The following is a 23,535-nucleotide window of genomic DNA, read 5'->3' as shown; positions in this document are numbered from 1 at the left end:
AGAAATAAACAAGCTCCTACATGTTACTGTGCAGGATGTGACTCTATTGTTACAGGGGAATAACACAGCGGTAATCATACTTTTATGCTTTTAAAGTTTAATTCTATGAGATTTGTCATATCAAAACTTACTGTGAACAGTAAAAAACAGAATATAACATCTGTTCACATGTGGCAGCTCATGCTTGAGGTCTTTAACATAGACACCAGCTACAGTATCATCAACACCTCTCACCTCTCTAGGCCAACTGTAGAGATTAAACAAAATCTAGAAGAGATTTATTAGAGCAAGTTGAGGACCCTTACAAAAAATTAAGTTTATTCAAGTGTGCTATTAGTATACTTCCTTTAAAATTAAAGTAAGAGAGTATGCTTTCAGATTACTTTGTATGCACTTATCAATTAAGTAGTATTAAGTATACTTGGCTTATACTGAAAAGTATACAGAAAGGTATATTTGGCTAAGTACTATAAATTCACTTAAGCAAATGTACAAGTATACGCACAGTGAAAACTATTAAACTAGTAGTTTACTAAGAGTATACTTTAAAGTGTACTTTCATAAACTAAAAAGAGTGACAAGTATATAACTAGTATATATATATAACAGTATAGTAACAATATTCCTATAAGTTCACTTGTAGTATAGTTCATATTATAGTTGTAGTGCAAAATACAACTTGGATGTAAACTAGTTGTGTACTCAAAGTTTACTACTCTTACATCTAAAGTATACTTAAAAGTATACTTCTAAAAACTAAAAAGTGGGCCAATTTAGTCCTAAGAAGTATTGAAGAAGTAGTGCACTTACAAGTATACTACTAGTACATTAATATTATTATACTTATTACATATACTTGGGAATATACTTAAATTATACTTAAGTTTATTTCATAAAATAAACTTGAAGTATACTTCTTTTTTGTAAGGGGAAGATGCAAGAACTCAAAGAGGTGAGTTTTGAGCCTTCAGGACAGTATATGGAGGGCGGGTGGTGTCCAGACTTGGCAGAAGATAAAATCAAACACTCCAGGTTGCAGCTTGCTTCAACCACAAATATCCTGGGTTTCCCTGGGTTGGGTAATTTCTGTCTAGTTCTTCTTTTGGTTAAACACCTGTGTGAAACTTAAAGTACACATTTATCAGAGAAAGCTACTGGAGTCAATCAAATTAATGAATGTTTGTTATTCAATTGTTTTACGCTTCCTGACTCCATGCATGTTGTATGTGTTTATCTCATCCCTTAAAGTTCTCCGGTCCACATTGCCCTGCACAGAGGCGTCATATCTGGCTATTGTCATGGTCAAAGAAGAGGAAATGTGAGTAACACAGGCGTCAGAGCGGTTGATGAGGTAAAAATTACAGAATGAGGGGGATGTTGGTCAAGAAATCCCCGAGCAAAATCCATAACATTGCCTATTCTTTTAGGGGAAGTCATGGTGCATTATTAGTAGAAGATGTGCAAAGAATGTTTTGAAAGACAGCTGATCTGTTATCCAAACCAGATTTAAGTGAGGAAGTTGGTTGTGTAATATGTGCAATATGTGTGTATAATTTTTGTTGTGATGTGCTTCAGTACATGTAGCTTTGTTTATACGTTGTTTTGCTTTTTTTTTTACACATCACTACTATGGAGGCAGCTATATGATAAGATGATTGTCATGTGTGTAGCATTTGAGTCCAAGACAAATTTCAATCGTTCAATTTTATTGTATCGTATCGTATCGTATCGTATCGTATTGTATCCTGCCGTATCCTGCCGTTTCGTACCTTATCGTACGTTATTGTATTGTATCGTACCATATCATGTTGTGTCGTTTCGTATCCTGCTGTATCGTATCACATCGCAGCATCACAAATCGTATCGTATCGCATCGCATCGCATCACATCGCATTGCATCACATTGCATCCCATCTTATAGCATCGTATCGTAACTTATTGTATCATATCGTAACTTATCGTATCGTGTCGTATATTATCGTATCGTATCATAACTTATCGTATCGTATTGTATCATAACTTAACTTAACATAACCTAACTCTTTCATTTTTCAGGATTACATGCATTTAGGGAGTCTTGATTGATGATGCATGTATTCACAGGCAGATGATTCAAGAGGCTGTATGAATCAGTATATGAGTAGTTTACTTAGAAGAAGTGAGATCACTTTATCTTATAGAGTATCACTTTAAATAAACACATCCAGTGGTCTAATTTTTCATTTATTTATGCTTTTATATATTATCACATTCAAGTGATGATTGTCTTCCTTGTTATATGTTTAAGAATACTTATCATATATTTATAAAGATTATAAAGATTACACAGTCCAAACATGTCCCACTTTATTTCCTGTTGCAGTATGTGTGAATGACATAAACTAACAGGATGTAAACATGGACCCAAACTGTTGCCTAGCATCATTTCGTTGAAATTATAAATAACAGCAAGCACCAGAGAATGGGCGGCTGCCACACGTCTATAGCACCTTTTTATGAAGCCACAGGATGCGGCACAAGTGACAGCAACAAACATAAATACAACAATCAAGTAAAGCATGAGTGAAAAAAAGTATGGGTAAAAACATCAGATAACACAAACACCAAATCAAACTGTCAAAATGCATACAATTAGACGGGGGAAAGCACATAAAAAAGATCACATAATAAAAAGCTTTTTTTTATATAAAAGTAGACTTTCAGAAGAGGTCACTACTGTAAGATAGAGCAAGACTATGAAGGGCTTTATAAGTTAAAGTGTTAAAACCAATTCTAAAGGTGATAGAATTGAACAAGTCCTAAAATATAGACATAACATGTTCATTTTTTACTTGATCTGGTCAAAAGTAGACTACTGCATTTTGTATATGCTGTAAATGGTGTATGCTACTTTGATTGAGACTGGAATATCATGCACTGCGACAAAATTAAGGAATCACTTAATAGATAATGGGTGATGATGAATCCCAGAGCTTCATTGGGATGTTTAAAAATGTGAATACTTGCAGTGGTTTTCCCATAAATGCAATAGAGGAAATATCTCAACCCATTGATCTTAACATTTGTTGGAACTCACCTTAACAGAGTCTAAATAAATCAGTCAGAATTATCTGGAAGTGATGCAAAAGACATCAAGTACGCTTTACTTTACTAGAATGATTCAGCCATACAGAATGACATATTAATTCAATCAATGTAAGTGTTTCAATGAGGCATTGGAACAAGCAAATACAGAATACATATGTAACATCGCCATATAGAAAATGTTTTATCCAGTTTCTTGAGGGGAAATTTAAAGGGATCAGGAGATATCAAGGAATTAAATACCAGTTTGAGCTGATGCCATCAAGACCACTTGAGTGTGCTTCGACTTCAGAGTAAAAGAGACTTTTGTTGTATATTAAGACATCATGTTTTGCCTGTAGTATTTTTTCTTCTATACATATGCATCATGCATCAAACCTGTCATTCTACTTTTTAATGGGATGTGCTCTTCTGCACACACAGCTGCAGCTCTACACATGACCAATTTTGGATAAATTACTTTGATCACTGTGGTTTAAAGGGAAGGAAGGGGGGGGCAGTGTGTGTGTGTCACAGGACATGACAAATTCTTTGGTCAAGACTTTGCTGCTCAGCAATTGGGCTCCACTGATGTTTTCATTTGTTCTCCTAAACCCCTCCCACCTGTAGCCTGAGTGTTTTTAAAGGGAGGTAATGCTGGGAGGATCAGCACTGCAACACCAGAGCAGCTAGCAGCGTGAATCTGAGTCCTACCTCAACACAGGAGCACATCAGAGAGGTTACAGAGAGGAGATAACCGTCACCTCAGCTGGAAGAAATAACAAAGAGCTCCATCAGGATTGCAAGTTTGGACAGAAAGGTAACAAATCTTCCCGGACTGTGACATTCAGCAAAATGTTAAAAGACTGTCTTGTATGAATGATAAGTCAATTTAAGTCAGTTTTATTTACACACCACTCACACAGATAGGAGAAAGGACACAAACACACAGGGACTAATGTTTCAATGCTAAAAACGTATTCAACAAAAAAAAATTAACATGAAAGTGACAGGAATTGTTCATCAAAAGTAAAGTTGTAACCATAAAACCATGTTATTTTGTCATTATCAAGTTTGCCTTAGCAATATCTAGAAATTCAATGTTTGTGTTGTGTTGTCTGTGATACTGTACGCATTGTGATGTGACGTTGTGGACATGTCATGCAGTAATCAACTAACCTACATTGATATTGCACTCACTGTACAGATAGAGACTGTGTTTACAGTACAGTGAGCATGCTCTATCTGTTGCTCTCACATTAAAACCTTCTCATCTGTCATAAATATCCACCTGCAATCAACAGACGTGTGAAACAGAAGATGAGAGCACACAGACAAAGAAAGCACATGTCTGTCCAGTATGTCACACTTGTTTCTGTCCTGTCATGTGCTTTGAGATAGACTCCATACAAGGGCACAGCAATATTTGGTTCCATTTCTGTAATTTTGTTTCTTTTTTTAGAGTCCATCTTCAGACAAAAATATCCCCAATAAGGAGAATTAAAACAAGAAGTGAAGATGAACCTGTTAGTCATCCTCGCCACCCTTGCGGCCTTCAGCGTCGGCGTGGTAAGCAATAATAAAAGGAAGTAACTTTAGGTGTGATAGTCACAACAAGAAGTGTCACATGGTTTTATGAATATGACTCAACCGAGTTTGTCTGTGTTTTCTTTTTAGGCTTTTTCACGAAGAGGGTCAAAAAATAGTTGGTCACCTACACCCAAGGGCACTGACGGAGGTAAGCCAACTGTCAGGGCAACACTTCATATTCTGTGTTGCATCTGGTGAAAGATATTAAATGTTCTCGTCTCTCTTTGTAATGTGATCCTCAGAGATGTGTCGGTCCGGGGATGGGAGCAGATACAGGGGATTTGTTTCCGAGACAGCATTAGGCCGCAGATGCCTCAACTGGAACAAGTTTAGAGTCCCTTCAGGAGCTTCTAAGGGACTTGGCAACCACAATTACTGCAGGTATACTTTAAGTCACCAATATGGGACCTACAGTATGTTCAGGAAAGGTATTGTGTTTTTAATATTATTTCACTTGCTAGGAATCCCAACCAGAGCTTGATGCCGTGGTGCCGTGTCCGAAGAGGAAGGAGGACTTTGAGAGAATTCTGTGATATTCCCAGATGTAAGATTTGATTGAAGATTTAAACATAATTGAAGTATTGTATGATTTGTATCTTTCTAATTGTCTATGTTTTCTGCTTCCACACAGGTTCTAAACCAACAGTAAAACCTCCAGCGGCTGTGGATACAGGTAGCTTTGTTGTTTAAATACACTGTTTTCTCATCTTGTGATTCCCTTCATCATCACTCACTGACTCGTCCTGTGTGTCTCTGCCTGCAGAGCTGACCTGTGGCGAGAGGTCTGAGCGGAGGATGAACAAAATTGTGGGTGGTTCCTTCACACCCATAGAGTCGCACCCATGGGTCGCTGCTCTCTTTCAACGCAGCCGTTTCCTCTGTGGTGGCTCTCTCATCTCGCCATGCTGGGTCCTCACGGCTGCACACTGCTTCGCTGACGGGTGAGACAAAACACACACACTCTCAGAAAACACAATACTCATACTATGATGCCATTATGACTCATATGTAATATGTTTACACACTTGTGTTTTGTTCAGTGCGAAGACTGACATCCAGCATCTGTCTGTGTACCTGGGGAAGACTGCCATCAATGACACCGATGCTAACAGGGAGCAGAGCTTCACTGTGGAAAAACTGATCATCCACCAACAATTCAACGAGTCCAACTTAAACAATGACATAGGTGAGCACTATTATACTGTGTGCATGTGTGTGTGTGAGTGAGGTAGATAAAGAGTTGTATGGGTGCTTTGTGTGCACCCTTACAAACAAGAAGTGTATTTAAGCGTGCTATTAGTATACTTCTTTTAAACTTAAATTAAGAGAGTAGGCTTTCAGATTACTTTTTATTTACTTATCAGAGTTAAACTTAACAAAATTATACTTAAGTATACTTGGCTTATACCGAGAAGTATACAGAAAAGTCCAAGTATACTTGGCATAGATTGAAATGTAAAGAAAATTAAAGAAAACTAGTATACATAAGTATACAAGTATAAAAACTATCAAACTAGTAGTTTACTGAGAGTATACTTTAAAGCGTACTTTCATAAACTAAAAAGTGGGCTACAAGTATACAACTAGTAAACTAACAGTATACCTATAAGTTCACTTGAAGTATAGTTCATATAATAGTTGCAGTACAAAATACAACTTGGATGTAAACTAGTTGTGTACTCAAAGTTTACTAAATTTACATTTCAAGTATACTTAAAAGTATACCAATATACCAATTTACTCCCAAGAAGTACACTTACAAGTATACTACTAGAACATTGATATTAGTATACTTATTACATAAAGTATACTTGGGAATATACTTGAACTATACTTAAGTTTACTTCATAAAAAAACTTGAAGTGTACTTTTTTTTGTAAGGGCAGGACTCATGGATGTGTTTGTCTTTGCATTTCAGCCCTGTTGAAGATCAAAAGCAAAAACGGAGGATGTGCAGTGAAGTCAGCATCTGCTCGGACGGTGTGTCTTCCTCCGTCTCACACTCAGCTTCCTGCAGGGTTTCAGTGCAGCATCGCAGGATTTGGGAGGGAGAGATTCGGTATGTACTGCAGGACCTCTAACCTACAGATTCATGACTGATCTCTGAGCCTTTTTCACTGATTCTGACACTGTGTCGTCTGCAGGAGCGTGGCATTACTCTCAGTACCTGAAGCAGGCCGAGGTGAAACTGCTCCCCCAGACTGACTGTACAAGTAAGTCGTACTATGGAGATCTCATCACTGAGAACATGTTCTGTGCTGGGAGCCCCGACTGGAGCACCGATGCCTGCAAGGTGAGCAAAGAACCCAGTGTATGAACGAGTGTCTTGCTTTAAATGTCTGCACAAAGACAGAACTTCAAGGAAGTTGTAATCTAACATACAAATATGCAACACGTTTCAAGCTTCAGCAGCATTAAAGGAGATCTGAGGAGCACTCTTTCCATTTTAGACAGATTAGATTTTAGACTTCTTATGCTCTGAGTTTGTAATCTTTTTCACTTTTTGTTGCATTTTCTAAATATCTTAGTACATATTATTTTCCACATGTTTTATTCATTATGATGTTATTATTTCTGTGAAATCATTGCTAATGTTAAGACAGAAATGTATCACAAATGTTTGTGACCTTATTATACATCAGAAGAGTGGTTTATCTTGGCTTAAAGACCTGCCTGTCAACCAATAATTATTCTTATTCAGGGTTTCAATGGAGGAATTTTGTGTCATTGTCTAAATGCTGGCTCGGCCTAGAATCAAATAATTTGATAAATAATGAATGCCAAGAAGACACATTCATTTGTCCACAATATCGTGGCTTCAAATCTGTCATTACTTTGTCATATGATCCTTTATAATAACATATATATAACTGGATCTTGTCTTCATACTGTGATGCAATGACTGAATGTTGCGTCTTCCTCCCACAGGGTGACTCTGGCGGTCCGTTGATGTGTGAAGCGTCAGGCCGGATGTTTCTGTTCGGGGTGGTGAGCTGGGGCGAGGGCTGTGCCAGCAAGAACAAACCAGGAGTTTACACACAAGTCACCAACTACAACAAGTGGATCGCAGTCGAAACAAAGCTCCCCAAATACACCCACGGATTCATGTATCCCACAAAATGAAACTGTGGCAGAAAGATGGGCATTTCATCTCTTAAAGGAACGTTTGGCAGCAGTTTTGTAGCTAATGGGCTCTTAATGTAAATTCAGAATAGTTTTGCAAAGTGAAGATTTACTGCAACAGTTCTAAGTGAATGTTTAATTTTAAATATGTTTTACTGTATATAGTGTATATTTTGTATTACTTGTGTGTGAACTTTTTATGCTAAGAGTATAAACAAGCTATTGGAAAATAAGTTTATTTATCTAATTTAATTTAATGAGCATTTCCTCTTTTAGAAGGCTGGCCCTGCTGTTGAGCTTTTTTTTTTTTTGATAATAAATAAAATATTTTGTATTTCATATTCACCGTGTTTATTAATCTCTTTTGCATGTGCACACTCTTCAACACATGTACAACTGAACTCGGCCCACTGTTCCTGAGTTCATACTGTAAGTTTGAAGAAGAGCAGTGAGCATCTGCTAACAAGTAAAATATGTATTTTATGAAATGAACAGAAATGAAGAAATCCAAAACAACCGAGTCTGATACTCAGACAGTTTGAGCAAGTTCAATTCAGTTCAGTATGTCCTTTAGTGAAAGAAACACTGGAGGGCGTTGTTGGGTAAAAAAAAAATATACAGGCAACTCAGTAATCTCAAACATACTGAAAATCACAAGTATTTTAGTATAAACAACAATAGCATCCACACTGAGTCAGTAGCTTCATAACTGAAGACAGGTGTAGGTAAACCACACTTGTTACACTTTTTACATACAGTGAATGTAGCAGTGTGGGGATGCAAACTAGAAATACTAAATATGAGGTTTATGGTGTGATATGAAACTTATTTCTTCAGTTACCACAATTTTTTGATTACCAAAAGCATATAGTAAAAAAAAATAGGGCTTTTTTTCTTGAATCTCTAAGAAGAAGTCATGAATTATTCCACTAAACATAAATTGACTGCAGCAGATTTATCTTCATATAGTGTAGTTGCAAGAAAACACTGATAGCAGCTGAGCTGGTGGTTCAAGCTGTAAATGACTCATAAGAAAGCTATCTCGCTTTTTTGTTGCCTGACTTGAATTTCAGCATATATTTGCAATTCATGGACACAGCAAGTACAGGAAATCATTCTCACCATTGTTTAAAACCTTCACAGTGAATCTCCTCTATATAAAAAAAAAATGATGTTGGTGGAGTCGAAACCTCAGGAAACCTGTCATTTCAGAGTTTATGTCATAAATAAACAACATTGTTCATCAGTGCAGCAGAGGTGTCGTTTTAAAAAAATGTTTTTATTGATATGCTCAGGATTACAAATCGATGTGTTTTTTACAAAAACTATTTCAGCATAAAAAGGCAAAAAATGAAAAATAAAGCAGATGAGTGGGACAAAAACAGTGAAAAAAGAAGAAGAATAAAGATTAATTAAAGATCAGGTTTAACGTGGTTAATGATCAAGAACATGCTGATGTTTATCAGGTATAATGCTTAGCCTACCATGTTCACCATCTTAATAATTTTGCAGGTACTTAGTCATAAACCAAAGTCAACTCTACCTGATGATGTAGCTATAGAAGAAAAGTCAGGGGATCAATAAAGTTATTAAAATTCACCATGAGGAGAACATAAATGTGTGTATCCATATTTTATGAAAACCGATCAAATAGTTGTGGACACATTTCACTCAAAACCACAAATGTCAACCTCAGGGTGGCAACAGAAGAAAAATCAGGGCATTACCAAGGTCATAAGTTTACATCCTCAGGGAAACATGAATGTCTTGTGCAAAATGTCATGTCACAATATAACCAATTACTAAACATGTCGAGTGCTGAATTTGGGTGTTCAAACACTGGCTGCACATAGTTTATGTTCCAGAATCAGCTGTAATGAAGGCAAAGTACTATTCTACACTTTCATTCTTCTATTTATTGAAGGACTCGGTAACAAACTGTTTATATCCATATGCAGCATGGTACTAATGGAAGTAGTTCTACTAAACATGGTTATGCTGAGGAGGCAGAGCGGCACCTCTTGTCAGACAACTTATGATTCCCAGGAAAGTCTCAGTGTGGAGCAGCGAGTGTTTACGTGCTCGGTTGTCCACTGACTCACACTTCTCTAATACCCCATACCTCCAACACCCACACCCCTCCCAAATAAAGAAACATGTCACAGGAACGCTGAGCATCTCTGCTCCAATCATGACAAACAATCAATCAATGCAGATACATATACAACGGCAACACAAAAAGATGAAGGATGAATAGTGGTGTAATCATTTTTACTGTAGTAGCTACACTTTGTTGCACTGAACAACCACGATCCAGCTGCTCATCGCGTCATTATTGAAAGCATACTTCAAAACCTCTCTAAGCAACGTGCTGCAATGCTTTCTATCAAAGTCTGTTTGGACAAGTCCACATATACAGATAGTTCATAGCAGTGCTACTGGAGCCCAGTCACAGTTCCTCCTATTCGCCCTCAATTACTCACAGAGAGTTTACTTTACTGCTCCTCTACTCTGACTCCATCCATATATGGATCCGAGATGCTGCGAGTACGAGTCTCACTCCTCTTTAAGGACAATTCCTTAGGAAGAGGAGAGGAGGGGAGAAGAGAAGAGGAAAGGAAAGAAGAGTAGAGGAAAGGAAAGGAAAGGAGAGGAGAGGAGATGAAAGGAAAGGAAAGGAAATAAAAGGAAAAGAAAAAGGAAAGGAGAGGAGAAGAGAGAAATGGAAAGGAAAAGAAAGGAGAGGAAAGAAGAGGAGAGGAGAGGAATAAGCAACGAAGAGGAAAGGAAAGGATAGGAGATGAGGAGAATATAGGAGAGAGAATAAGAGAGGAAAAGGAAGGAAAGGAAAGAAGAGGAGAGGAGAGGAATGGAAATGAGAAGAAAGAAGGAAAGGAAAGGAAAGCAAAGAAGAGGAAAGGAAAGGATAGAAGCGGTGAGGAGACGATAAGAAAGGAGGAGAGAGAAGAAGAGAGGAGAGAAGAGGAATGGAGAGAAGAGGAATGGAAAGGAAAGCAAAGAAGAGGAAAGGAAAGGAGAGGAGAGGTGATGAGAGGATAATAAAGGAGGAGAGAGAAGAAGAGAGGAGAGAAGAGGAATGGAGAGAAGAGGAATGGAAAGGAAAGCAAAGAAGAGGAAAGGAAAGGAGAGGAGAGGTGATGAGAGGATAATAAAGGAGGAGAGAGAAGAAGAGAGGAGTAAAGAGGAATGAAGAGGAGAGGATTGGAAAGGAAAGCAAAGAAGAGGAAAAGGTCTATGGTCTAACCAGGTGGACCAGAGTGTCCAGTCTCTGGTTTGGTTAGCAGCCGCTTGTCTACACCCACTGAGACACAAACACACTGAGGGGGGTCTCTGGTCTCTTGGCTGGAGGCTTGTTGGGCACCGGGTCTCAGGGTCTCAGGGGTATAAATACCATGTTTCTGCTGGGAGGGTCTCCAGTTTCCCCAACATAGATTCACATCTGAGGAGCAGAGGCATAACCCTAACCACACACACCCATACATTACAGTTAAATGTGATTATTTCACTTTAATGCAAGCAAATTATCAAGAGCAACCTGTCAGGTGGGTGTTAAACCAGTGGGATAGCTGCTCATCCAGGAAAATAAAGAAGTTGGAGAAACAGTAGTGTGGCTGGGTGCGGTGCAAGATCTGTATACGTCTCCTTCTGCTGGACTGTCTCCTCCTTTGAGCTGCAGCAGCCAGCAAGCAGCAAGTTGAATCCTTGGTCTTTATTTAGATGTGGACATTTAGGCCTAGGAGACATGAACTCCTGACACACCTTTTAATGAGCACATGATCAAATGTCAGATGAAGGTTTTGAAGCTTCGTTAAAACACAACATATACCACCAGTTTTCTCCAACATATCGGGTTGCAGCTCCTGATCTCATCTCCTCCAGTGTGATTTCTTTTTTTTTTTAAACTTTGATTTTTATTTTGCATTTTCAGCTCTGGGTTGAACATCATGAGCATCCATGCAGAATTCAACAAACAATACAACACTTAACAAATTCGGCTAACAGTACAACATTTAACGAAGACAGTCAAACATGTATATATTCTCCAACAACACATGTCTCATGTTTCATGTTGCATGTAAATGATCCATTTTCCCAGTTCTTGTCAAAGATATTGCTTTTCATTTTTAGTTGGTACGTCAGCTTTTCCATTGAAAAAATATCACAGACAATCTCAAACCAGTGATCTTTCCCTGGAGGTTCCGCTTTATACCAGTTTCTGGTTATAGCTTTTTTGCTGGCTATCTATCTGCTCCATGCACAACCTCTTCAATGTTCCCTAGGTACATTATAGCACAATTGTTTGGAATAGCATATCCCATAATGTCATTAATAGTTACATTTACATTATTCCAGAAAGGCTTTAGTTTAGTGCAGCTCCAGAAAACATCCTGCAGTGTGGTCTCATGGATGTGAAGTTGACCTTTATCAGGCTGCACAGAGCAGTTTCCAAACACTGTTACAACCTTTCCCTGATTCCTCCCTCCTCTGCCATATCTTGCAATCATAATTTCTTCCCATTGAGTTATACCCTTTTTCCTTTTTGGGGGCCACTGGCATGCATGACGTAATTTGGGAAGCGCTTTCACTTGCTGTGTGTGTGTGTGTGTGTGTGTGTGTGTTTGATGTGTGCATGCGTAAGTGTGCGTATGCGTGCAGAGAGAGAGTCAGTGCGCACCAGCACCAACCACCAACCCGCCTGGCAGCTGTGTTGCTCGGCTGTGATTGGGCGGAGGAGGGCGGTGATTCCTTCTGTCTGTCACGATCCGGAGGACACCGACCGTCTGAGTCCAGCAGCCTTTTACCCGAGGTACTCACCAGAGGAGACGGTGTACAGGAGAGGTGGACGCATGAGGTGTTTGGTCTGACGGTGAGGAGAGAGGAAGAGGAGAGGAAGAGGAGAGAGGATCTTCAGTGCTGGAGCGACCCAGCAGCTTTTTCTTCTGCAAGGGGCTGCGGTAAAAAGTGGTTCACGATGCCGGTGTTTCACACCAAGACCATCGAGAGTATCCTGGAGCCGGTGGCCCAGCAGATCTCCCACCTGGTCATCATGCACGAGGAAGGTGAGGTGGACGGTAAAGCCATCCCGGACCTCACGGTGCCGGTGGCTGCCGTGCAGGCGGCGGTCAGCAACCTAGTGCGGGTGAGTCCACAGTCTGAACCATGCAGGGTGTCAATGCACTGGTGTCTGCATCCAGTTTCATCCAAACTTCATTTATTAAGACATGACTGGTGCAGTCATTTAATCAACCATACATGATTACAATAGTAGGTCATCACACTGCCACACTGTTAAGAATTTCCCAGTAAAATAACAGTAAAGAACCTGCAGCAGGGTTGCCTTTATGTTTCTGTAAAATTAACATTATTATACTGTCGCTGAAATTTACAGCTTTGTACTGTTAATGAAAAATACAGTTTGAACTTTATTAATTTCACAGTATTTTACAGTTAATTTACTGTTTAAAGATACATTATATAGCTGTTTTTCCACCTTTCTTTTACATTATCTTACTGATTTGTTTTAATGCACTATTTAGGTTGTATTTTTTATATACATTTTTATAAACATTATTTTTTGCCTAGATGAATAGACTTAGCAGGTTACAGACATAGGAATAGTTACAATAAATACAATTAAAGGCATTTGTTAGGAAAAGGCTATAATAGACTTGTTGACACTTTTCCCAAAATGTATGTCTCTAGCTGGCTACAAGCACAGAATGCAAACCAGAACAACATGTGAGTGAAGAACAATAAAGCTAATTCACTGATTTTACAATCATGTACAATGTACAAGCCTCACATGTGCAGATCAGGTCCCAGAATTAAAAAAAATACTGCATGAAACTGTTACTGATGATACTTTAGACAGTTGATCAGCAGTAAAGTGCTAAATGTTTTTTAAGAATGCATTATAGTTCAGTTAAAAAACGGCCTATGAGCGTAATTTAACAGGTTTTCTTTTGTATTAACAGTAAAGCACTGCTTTTAGCAATAACAGGTTAATACTGTTGAAATCCTGCTGTAAATTAACAGCAATTGTTTACAGTGCATGCACATGGAGCAGTAAAAACAAAAAAATCAATGTGGCTTCCAGATAAATTTATTGCAATCCCATCTTTGATCTTTGCTCTTCATAAAATGATATAAAAGTGCCACACACACACACACACACACACACAGCTGACGCTCATGCATGTCAAACTTTACCCTGATAAATATTTTTATATATATATTATGTGTATATTTAATTCACTGGTGTCTGCATCCAGTTTCATCCAAACTTCATTTTGTAAAGACCTGACTGGTGCAGTGACTGTTCATTCAATCAATCATACATGATTACAATAGTAGGTCATCACACTGCCCTCCCTGCACATGGAGCAGTAGAAGGAAAAAATCAATGTGGCTTCCAGATAAATTTATTGCAATCCCATCTTGATCTTTGCTCTCCATAAAATGTGTCACACACACACAGCTGACGCTCATGTGTGTTTCACCAGCTCCTGTGCGCACACACATGTCAAACTTTATACCCTGATAGTTGATCAGATGAGCTCAATGAAGTTTGTGGGGCAGAAGAAACGAGTGCTGATTGAATTAACAGGATGCTGTTTCTCTCTCTCACACACACTCACACACACACTCGCACACTGTGATCATTAGAGAGGGAAATGTCACTGGTGCCATAGGCTTCATTAAACTGAGTTATTGCAGGATTTTGCCGTTTATAGAACAATGAATTTAGGAAACTGGGGACATCTGGGAGCATTAGTTTTGCAGGTCATAAACCAAAAGTGTTTGATAACCTTACGTTCATGATGGTGCTATAGAAGAAAAGTCAGGGGATCAATCAAGTTATTATAATTCATCGTGAGGGGAACACAAAGCGTGAATCCAAATTTCATGACAACCAGTCACATATAGTTGAAACTTTTCACTCAAAACCACAAATGTCAACCTCATGTCTTGCAATAGAAGAAACGTAAAGGGATGACCAAAGTCATTGGGCTTTATCCTCTGGGGACCATGAATGTCTAGTGCAAAATGTCATGGCACTCCATCTAATAATAAAGATATTTCAGTCTGGAACAAAGTGGTGGACCGACCGACAGACTTTGCTATCCCTATAGAGACACACGACTAGCATGGCTAAAAATCCATAAGGTTGTTAATTTTGTCAGTCATTGCTGTTTCACTGTATTGGTCACAATATAACCAATTACAAAAGATATCAAGTGCTGAATTTGCGTTTACAGTTTTGGGGGTCTTGCTCAAGGGCACCTCGGCGAACCAGGAGGCGAATTGGCTCCAGCTACCAGTATGCACTCCTTACTTGGTCCGTGCAGGGCCTTAAACTGGCGAATCTTCAAGGCCAAGTCCCAACGGACTGAGCTACCGCGCCCCAGTTAGTAATAACCTCCATAGGGAATAGGTGGGCTGCACTCTTTGGCCATTTATCAGACTCCCACCTCTTCCCTTCATAGTAACTCCTACACTTCTCTTCCCTGTTCTCTCCTTTGAACTCATTTCACCTCCTCTCTCTCACTTCTTCTCTGTTGACCTTAAGTGGTCATTTTGTACAGAATGAGGCAAGCTTCGGTCAGACGATGATGTCTCCTCTGTATGCACTGACTGGAAAAATCAATACAGGCCACATCATTAATGCTGATCCGGGTCACTGTTATTGTCGCAGGGGCGACCGCCAGGCTTCACTCACTCAGGAGAAATCAGCAGCAGACAGAAGGAAACACTCACCCGTTCACGCTTTAAGTATGAAAAGAAGCTGGTACCGTGTTAGTCTGAGCCTAGATGTGTCTCACAGTGTGGGAGGACACACCTGGTGGAGCAGACTTCTGACTGTTAATGCAGGTTGTAAGGCAGACTGAGGAGCTGTATGCTCGGTCTTGTCAAGATTTAAACAGGCTTTGGGCATCTTGACAGTTGTATTTGGCTCTCACCTATGTAAGTTTGTGTTGTATTTTTACTGCATATTGCTGAAACACATCACCTTAGTGCTGCTTCTCTGGTAGTGGCTCCTCTGCACTTGTTTCCACCAGGACTGCCTTTTTGAAGTAAAGTTTGAAATTGTAATTATGATATGATACTGGGATGCAGCAGGGAACCATGATTTCTCATCCGGAAATGACTAAACTGCTGGCTAAATCCAAAAATATATAATCCTGGTTGACTGCATTTTGTGACTCATATGCCAGAAGCATTTTGAAGTAAGTCAAATACATTTGTATTATGAAAAGCCATACTGGGAAGGTCATTAATAATCTGCAGAGTCAGTGTCCACCTTCACTTTTCCATTGTTTTCCCAGTTAAAGTGGAGCATCATCCTAAGTGTGAAAACATATTAAATCAAGCCATTTAACTTCAATTTATGACATGTTATTAAAAGGCTACCCTGGAAAGCCTTTGAGTACAAACTGCACACTAAATTAAAATGATTAGTCATGCAATTTAAAGGGACAGTTCACTCAAACTTACTATACAACGTTTTTTATCTTACGAAAAAGTTTTTCCTCCTTTTTCTTTCCTACGAATGTCCAGCAACCAGGTCAGTTTACGCTTTTTACATGCATACTGTCTTTTCAAAATAAACTTCCGCCTTCACAAGAATCAACGTCCATAGGTCTCGGCAAAAAAATGACTTAGTTAGGTTTAGGAAAAGATCATGGTCTGGCTTACAATAACCAGGGAAGTGGTGTTACTCAAGTACGTAAGTTACGTGACAAATAAATAAACGATGACTTTTGGTTTCACACAGGACACGAACGCCGGTCTCCTGGGCGAAAGTTTTGAGTTTTTTGAGCTACCCATCCACACCGACCTCCTCCCTACGTGGCATTCGCCTCACTTTATACTTCCTGATTCACCATTACATGGATTACATACAAATTGATTTTGTGGGATACGAATTACAGTGCCTGTACTCAGAGTGATCTATCCATTCAGATATGTTTGTTGTGTGAATTGTTCCTTTAAGGTAATTCATTTACTTTTAGTTTTTTAATGAATAAGGCATATTTTATTGTTCTTATAGATAAATAGATAGATGTACTTTATTGATCCCAAATTGGGAAATGATTGTGTAACAGCAGCAGGTTATCTAGGCATTGCACAGGAACAGTAAATATACACATCAACACTAGAGATAATATCTATACTATAATATAAAGAATATATTAGAATACACTATAAATATACCAGACTACTATACAACTAGCTTAGAAAATATAAAATATGAACATAGAATAACAATAACATACTATAGCAAAGTGTGCAATGACATTCTATGTATTAACAAAGTGTGCAAGTTACAATTTTGTTTTAAAATAAAATGAAATGAGGTAGCAAACCAATTGATTATCACAGGACCAACACAAAATGGAGTGTGGTTGTAGTTTGTCAAAGTTTTGAATAGTCTCCACATTCAGCAGCTGCTTCCCTGTGCAAGGACACATAAGATCATTTAGATAAATATCTCATTAACTGATAATGAAAAAGGGCTATTCAGTGTGAACTCAAACACAGTGGCGTGTCTTAATGAAAAATCCGCCTTTTATGCGATACCATCCAGCTGCACTGAGTCCTTGATGTCCACCGGGCACACCTCTCCTCCATCTCTCTCTCTCTCCTTTCTCTGCTTGTCCTCGTTGATCCGTTCAGTTGATCCAACCAGACAGAGAGCAGAAGGAGGCTAATGGCAGCCTGGGGCATGTCGCTGGGTCTCGGATGATGGAGATGTGAGGCTACAGGGAGAGATAAGGGCCGAGGACACAGTGACACTGGGAGGTGTGGGACAGAGGAAATGCTGTTTGGATGGAGGGATAAAAATATTAACGCAATAGAGGAAAAGTGGGATGTAATAAAAAGTAAAACATGCCGATACCTCTCCTCAGATCCTGTCTTTTCCTATTTAGTGTTCTGTACTCAAGAGGCACAACACAGCTAAACGCCTATAGCTACATGCAGTTGAAATGATGAGTATCGTGTAGTCCACTGATAGAGGAGTGAGAGGTAAGAAGTGGGAGACAAGAAGGTGCTGAAAGAGAGCACAAAAGGTGCTTGAGAACAGAGATTGTAATATCAGCACTGGTTGGTGTGTAGATAAACTTAATTGGATGTAAAAGACACCTAAAGCTCAAATACACACACGTCTGAGTGCATGTGCTTTATTATAGAAAGCTGATTCACTCCAACACAGTTTGAGCCAAGATATAACACACACACACACACACACACACACGAGTGCCACTGCACACTGATACAATTACCGGCCCGTCCAGGGTGGGCTGGCTGGCTGTGGGGGGTACTTAAAATCTAGGTCACTGAGACACTTAGACACACACACACACACATAAGATGGTGTCAGTCTCAATCTGTCAGAGGTGGTGCGTGGGCTGACGCTGATTCAACTAAAGATCTGAAGGATGCTGTTGGTGTGTTTGGTTGAAAGTGTTGAAGTTGTGCTGATGACAGAGAGAGATAGAGAGAGAGAGAGAGAGCTGCCTTGGTGGTGGTTGTGAAGTATATCTGCTGCTCCTGAAGGAGTCAACATAGATCCTGAGTATGTACTGGGGGAGGGGGAGGAAGGAATAAATAGATTTACCGTTGAGTGAAGTAACCACACACTGGAGGGAGAAAGAGAGGAAGAGGGAGAGAAAGAGGAGGGATGCGAGGAGTGCCGAGTGAAACTGTCTGAACAGCGTGATGCAGAAGGAGGAAAGAAGAGGAGGGATGGAGAAATAGCCACTTTCAGTCGGACACCGGCAGCCTGTGAGGGAGGGATAGTGTCTCTGGCGTCTTCAAACAAGACACTGCCAAGCCTCATAGTCCACCCTCCCACCTCCATACACACACACACACACAAACCAACTGTCCTCAGCCCGCTCCATCATGTAAATATGAGCCATCTCTTCTTGTTCGTTGGCAGACCCAGGATGAGTCTTAATTTCCGGCTGTGTGTCCACACTTCCCCTCTGCTTCTCAGTCTGCCTCAAATCTACTCCTGGCTTATATTATATAGCAGGATTATATCCATTTTTATTGTGTTATCAAGTGCTGAAATAGTGAGTTGATAAATTGTTTTCTTGATTGACAGAATGTTGATTAATTCCATCTTGCTAATCAATTATGTAATTTACGATCAAATATGTAATACAGGTATGTCTTTAAAGCTGCACCGACCAACATTTTTGTATGCATAATGGATCAAATGTGTAACGTGAAAGGAGTCACCTACAGAGAATCATCACCCAAATCTGTAGTTCCTCTCAGCTCCACACAATGATCTGAACGATGCTAAAACACTTTTTAGCATCTTTCAGCTCCACACTGTGTTGGTTTTACGACCCGTAAATTTAAAGGTGCTAAATTCGATATCCAGAGCATAAATATAGCAGCAAACTATGAGGGGTGGAAGGAAAAAATGAATTGATAAAAATGGAGGTAATGAAGATGCATGTGAAATGAAATAAATTATGAAGTGATTTGACTTAAACAGTCGTGATATGATGAAAACAGAGCCATGTTTCATCATTTTCCCCGTCCTACATTCAACATTCATCATTCACAACACAAAATTGCAATCTCTCATTTAAGGAAATAGGCCTCAAGGGTGGAAGTAACAAAAATAACTGAAGAAAAGGGAAGTGATAAATGCTTACGAATTAATAATGAAAGTGCTGAAAATGCATGTGAATTTTTAAAAATAGGGATAAATTGTCAATTGATCTGATAAACGTTTATGAGACATTTTATTTGAAACAGAAATGTATCACATTCATTCCACATCCTTTTTTACAGCTCTATTTTTCAATTCACATGCATTTTTATCAATATTTTCTTGTTACTTCCACCCCTCATAGCAAACAACTATTTGCTATGTAAAGATATAGAGGAGTAATGTCTACCTGAGCAGAGAATTAAGTCGCACTCCCTCTGTGTGTGTTGAAATCCGAGCTTCTCCTTGCTTTGTTGACATCGCCGGGCCGGCCGTGCATGCCTTTAATGCATGTGAGCTTGCCCCACTGGCTAGCTCACCGCCGTTGCTCTGCACTGCTCTCACAGAGCGGTTGCAGCCGATAACGCCGTCCCGACCGACGGCATTGTCGCGGAAGCGTAGCACCCAGCCTCCATTTCCCCCTCAGGTAAACACTGTTATCTCCGTCAGCACGTTCGCCGTTGTTTGCACTGTTAGCTCCAAGCTGCGGCTCGCTTTAACCATGTTGAGAGCCGTTGAGATGGAATAGAAATACTCACAATCTCGTATTTAGCACCGTTAATGTTTTTGCTCGCTCTCACAGCTCTCATCAGCTTTGTTTCCAGCTTAGCAGGCAGCTGTACTCTACCAGAAACGCCAAACAGCAGAAAGACAAAGTTAGAAACTAGTTGATGAACATGTTGAAGCATTAAGCAGCTTAAGAACCAGATATTTCCCTGAGGAGTTGGAAGAGACTAAAATAGACCAAGACATTTTCTAATTAAAGAATTGCTAATCATACTTGCGGGAATTGACTTTTGCCATCACTCTTTGATTTGACTGGACTGTTAGATATGTTAAATATGTTAATAAAAAGAGTGTATGAATGCTGCACCCACATCAGAGCTGATGTCTGTGGATCTGAGATGAGACTGTATTGTATTGTGTCAGCTTTGATTGACAGCAGCTGTCTGTTTCCCGCTGATCAGCCACACACACATCCCAATGTCAGTGCGTCCAGCAAACCTCTTAACTTCTCATTAATTACGTATTGAATAATCGATACCGAGCTTTGCTGCTTACAGGAAACTCAGGAGCTCACACAGCTCTTCTTTGATCCGTCACCTGGCGTGACTTCGTCCGGAGGGTTTCATCCGGGCGCGCTCTACCTGTAGAGCTGCATTCCTCTCAGTTTAGAATTGGCAAACTCCCTGCCTTTTATAAACAAGGAAATTCACCAAGATGCATTTACCGTAACCCTTCAGATGTTTTGATCGTATTTGTGTCGATTCATTTTGCACTGCCAGACAAAGTATCATACAGATTTAGATCTAAATTAATTTAAAACGACGGGGAAGGTGACTATATGCCAAAGTATACATTTAATTTAGAAAGGCTAGAATGATCATGAAACACATCTTATTTATGTGTAAAAGTTGCCACAAACCAGGCCATGACAAAAGAGGGAGATGCACACAACAAAGCCAGTTAAATTATTAATTCAAAGAAAAAATAAGAGGAACACTTAAACTAATAGTGGTGTGTGGAATCAGTAAATTCAGCAGTGTGTGTGAGTGCAATGTTGTATGGTGCAGCAACACAAACCATAACGCTAACCCTAAGCCAAATGGGTGTTTCAGGAAGGAGAGGGAACCATAAACTGAGCTCCAACAGGGTTTTTAAAGGAGCACTGGCACACAGGACCCAGGTATTGCCATTTCACTGATGACCCTCTGCCACGCCCATCTCCAAGACAGCAGTCACACAAGCCAAGCAACAGTCAGGGCAGAGTGGGTCGTCATAAAGTTCATCCTCTCAGTACTATCATTGCATGTTGTTGGTGTCTATAGGTTAAAGGTTTATTGTTGTTTAGTTCAAGTTCATGCTTAAAAACTTTAGCTGGACTGGTCCTTTCAAAGTAAGAAAGAGTTATTTTGAGTTGCACACATGAGTTACACTGAGATGAAAACACTGATTCATAAAATACAACCACTGATAATGGCATTAGTTATCGATGCATTACTTGCACAAACTAGAGTAGCTATATTTTAGTGTATGACCAGTATAGTCGACAGCAGCAGAAATGTCTATAATTGCAAAGAGGTTCAGTGTAGTGTAGGTGAATCTGTGTTGTTTGTGTGATGGCTGCCTCCCGAGTCTCTGGAGCCAGAAAGTCTATTAACTGACTTTCATCGACGCAGCAGCAAGAGACTGATGTCATCATCTCACTGTAATTGCATCTCAAGTGCGTGTGTGTGTGTGTGTGCACATATGCGTTACGCACTGTGACTCTGTGTCTGTATGCAAGTGAGTTATGCAATTTCAGTACAAAACAGGGAAAAAATAGTTATTCATATTGAAACCACCTGAATATAGTCAATGTGGAGGTGATAATGTTTCTGTGCAATTATCAAAATATTAAGGAAAATTGCTTAATTCAGTAACATGCGCAGCAGGACATGAATGCGTATTTGTGTTTGTCAGTGACGTTGAAATGTTTGACTCCAAAATAGAAACTCATGTATTTACATTATTCACACATTTGTTGAGCGAGAATATTTATTGTGTGCAACGAATCTTTCCATCCATTATCTGTAATCTGCTGGAGCCGATCCTGATGACATTGGGCGAAGGCAGGGTACATCAGAGACTATTACAGGGCTGACACATAGAGACAGACAATCATTCCCACCTACGGGCAATTTAGAGTCAACAGTGAACCTAACCTGCATTTCTTTGGACTGTGGGAGGAAACCAGAACTCAGCGAAAACGTCAAAGTTTTTTAGTTTGAACCACATTCAGAAAGAAAACATGGTTGGGTACAGACGTAGCAGCTCTAATAGAAAAATCAATACTCGCATTTGCGACTGTCAAGTTCGATTTGTTCAGTAAAAACAGAGCATATACGTTTACATTTACCAGGCCCCGAATATCATTTGTGCCTGATTTAATGTGGAAAATGATTAGTCTCCTACATGTAGCAAACATTTCCTGCATCGTTGATGTTGTACTGATGACTCTACAGACCTAAAGTAGAGCAGCGTAAACGTCTTTTCCCCACCCGCCCTCGTGGAGAATAACAGACGTCCCTCGAAGCTTGAACGATATGACATGCACACATGGTTGAAATAGGTGTGAATTGATACACACCCGTTCACCCTTCAGACTATTAATAGTGCTCACTTGAATAGTATTTCCTGTCGTGCTGCAGCTAATGATAATAGAATAAATGGTCCATCTGTGTGTGTGTGTGTTGCAGGTGGGGAAGGAGACTGTTCAAACCACCGAGGACCAGGTGATGAAGAGAGACATGCCTCCTGCGTTCATTAAGTAAGTCTATCTCTGAAGCACTGTGCAAGAAAAAAGCACTGCTCTTGTTTCTTTGAATGCCTCCCTCTGTCCCTCTCTGGCCCACAGTCACTCACAGAAATACCCAGTGACAAAATTATGGAAATGATCCACTTTTATCTCAGTAGAGACAGAGAACTTGTTAAAAAGAGGATTCCAGACGATTTAATGTCAGGAAACGTGGCTGCGTTCCCAGCTGCAACAAAGAGCCACTTCTGAGGCCCTCACCCGGGCGGCCGTCCGGCTCCCTGCATCCAGACCGCTGAGAGGCTGCTTGTTGTTTTCCAGCTTGCATCCAAAGAGCTGACATGAACTCTGAGAGCTGCTACTCAGCAATCCTGCAACTTTAGACATCTGGCTGTGTTTGCTCGCCTGTGTGTGATGCATTTTGTCTGTGCTTTTATTGTGCATATGATATACTCGATTTCCAGTTTGTTCTCTCCCTGATTTCCTTGTCTGTTGTTGATTGTTTTTTAATTTCCAAAATCAAAAAAAGGTCAACACGCTGCTCTCTTAAGCCCGCTCGCACATGCACGGGGCACTACCCCATAAATCTCACTCACAGGGCTTAGAAAGGGGCGTTGGGAATGTGAACCAGCCTAAATATAGATGAACCAGCAGCCACGGATACCCTGACCAACGGGGGTCACAAAGAGGAGGAACTTGGCTTCATTCA

General features: G+C 39.8%; 2 protein-coding genes across 5 annotated transcripts in view; both read left to right on the top strand.

The window, feature by feature from the left end:
* The first annotated feature begins 3,731 nt into the window (after positions 1-3,731).
* plaua (plasminogen activator, urokinase a) lies at positions 3,732-8,115 on the top strand. Its single transcript, XM_074646448.1, has 11 exons — positions 3,732-3,883; positions 4,526-4,632; positions 4,741-4,801; positions 4,896-5,034; positions 5,115-5,197; positions 5,285-5,326; positions 5,417-5,594; positions 5,694-5,839; positions 6,572-6,712; positions 6,798-6,946; positions 7,582-8,115. The coding sequence occupies exons 2-11, from the start codon at positions 4,582-4,584 to the stop codon at positions 7,774-7,776; spliced, it is 1,185 nt and encodes a 394-aa protein (XP_074502549.1). The 5' UTR covers positions 3,732-3,883; positions 4,526-4,581; the 3' UTR covers positions 7,777-8,115.
* Positions 8,116-12,412: 4,297 nt separating this feature from the next.
* Positions 12,413-23,535, top strand: part of LOC141774098 (vinculin-like) — a 30,340-nt gene continuing 19,217 nt past the window's right edge. For all 4 annotated transcript variants that reach the window (XM_074646443.1, XM_074646440.1, XM_074646441.1 and 1 more), the window contains exons 1-2: positions 12,413-12,937; positions 22,771-22,841. In XM_074646443.1, the coding sequence (XP_074502544.1) occupies positions 12,428-12,937; positions 22,771-22,841 (581 nt within the window). In that variant the 5' untranslated portion in view covers positions 12,413-12,427. The remainder of the gene's footprint in view (positions 12,938-22,770; positions 22,842-23,535) is intronic.

Source organism: Sebastes fasciatus, chromosome 9 (genome assembly GCF_043250625.1).
Source record: "Sebastes fasciatus isolate fSebFas1 chromosome 9, fSebFas1.pri, whole genome shotgun sequence".
Lineage (NCBI taxonomy): Eukaryota > Metazoa > Chordata > Actinopteri > Perciformes > Sebastidae > Sebastes > Sebastes fasciatus.
Note: the sequence above shows the minus strand (reverse complement) of the source record. Positions and strands in the feature narration are given on the sequence as shown.

What these genes read in the sequence shown, in the direction of transcription:
- plaua (XM_074646448.1), top strand. Translation starts at nt 4,582, where the DNA reads ATGAACCTGTTAGTCATCCTCGCCACCCTTGCGGCCTTCAGCGTCGGC. An exon ending in CGGCCTTCAGCGTCGGCGTG is followed by an intron (nt 4,633 to 4,740) that starts GTAAGCAATAAT and finishes TTTTCTTTTTAG; the next exon opens with GCTTTTTCACGAAGAGGGTC. An exon ending in GGCAACCACAATTACTGCAG is followed by an intron (nt 5,035 to 5,114) that starts GTATACTTTAAG and finishes TTCACTTGCTAG; the next exon opens with GAATCCCAACCAGAGCTTGA.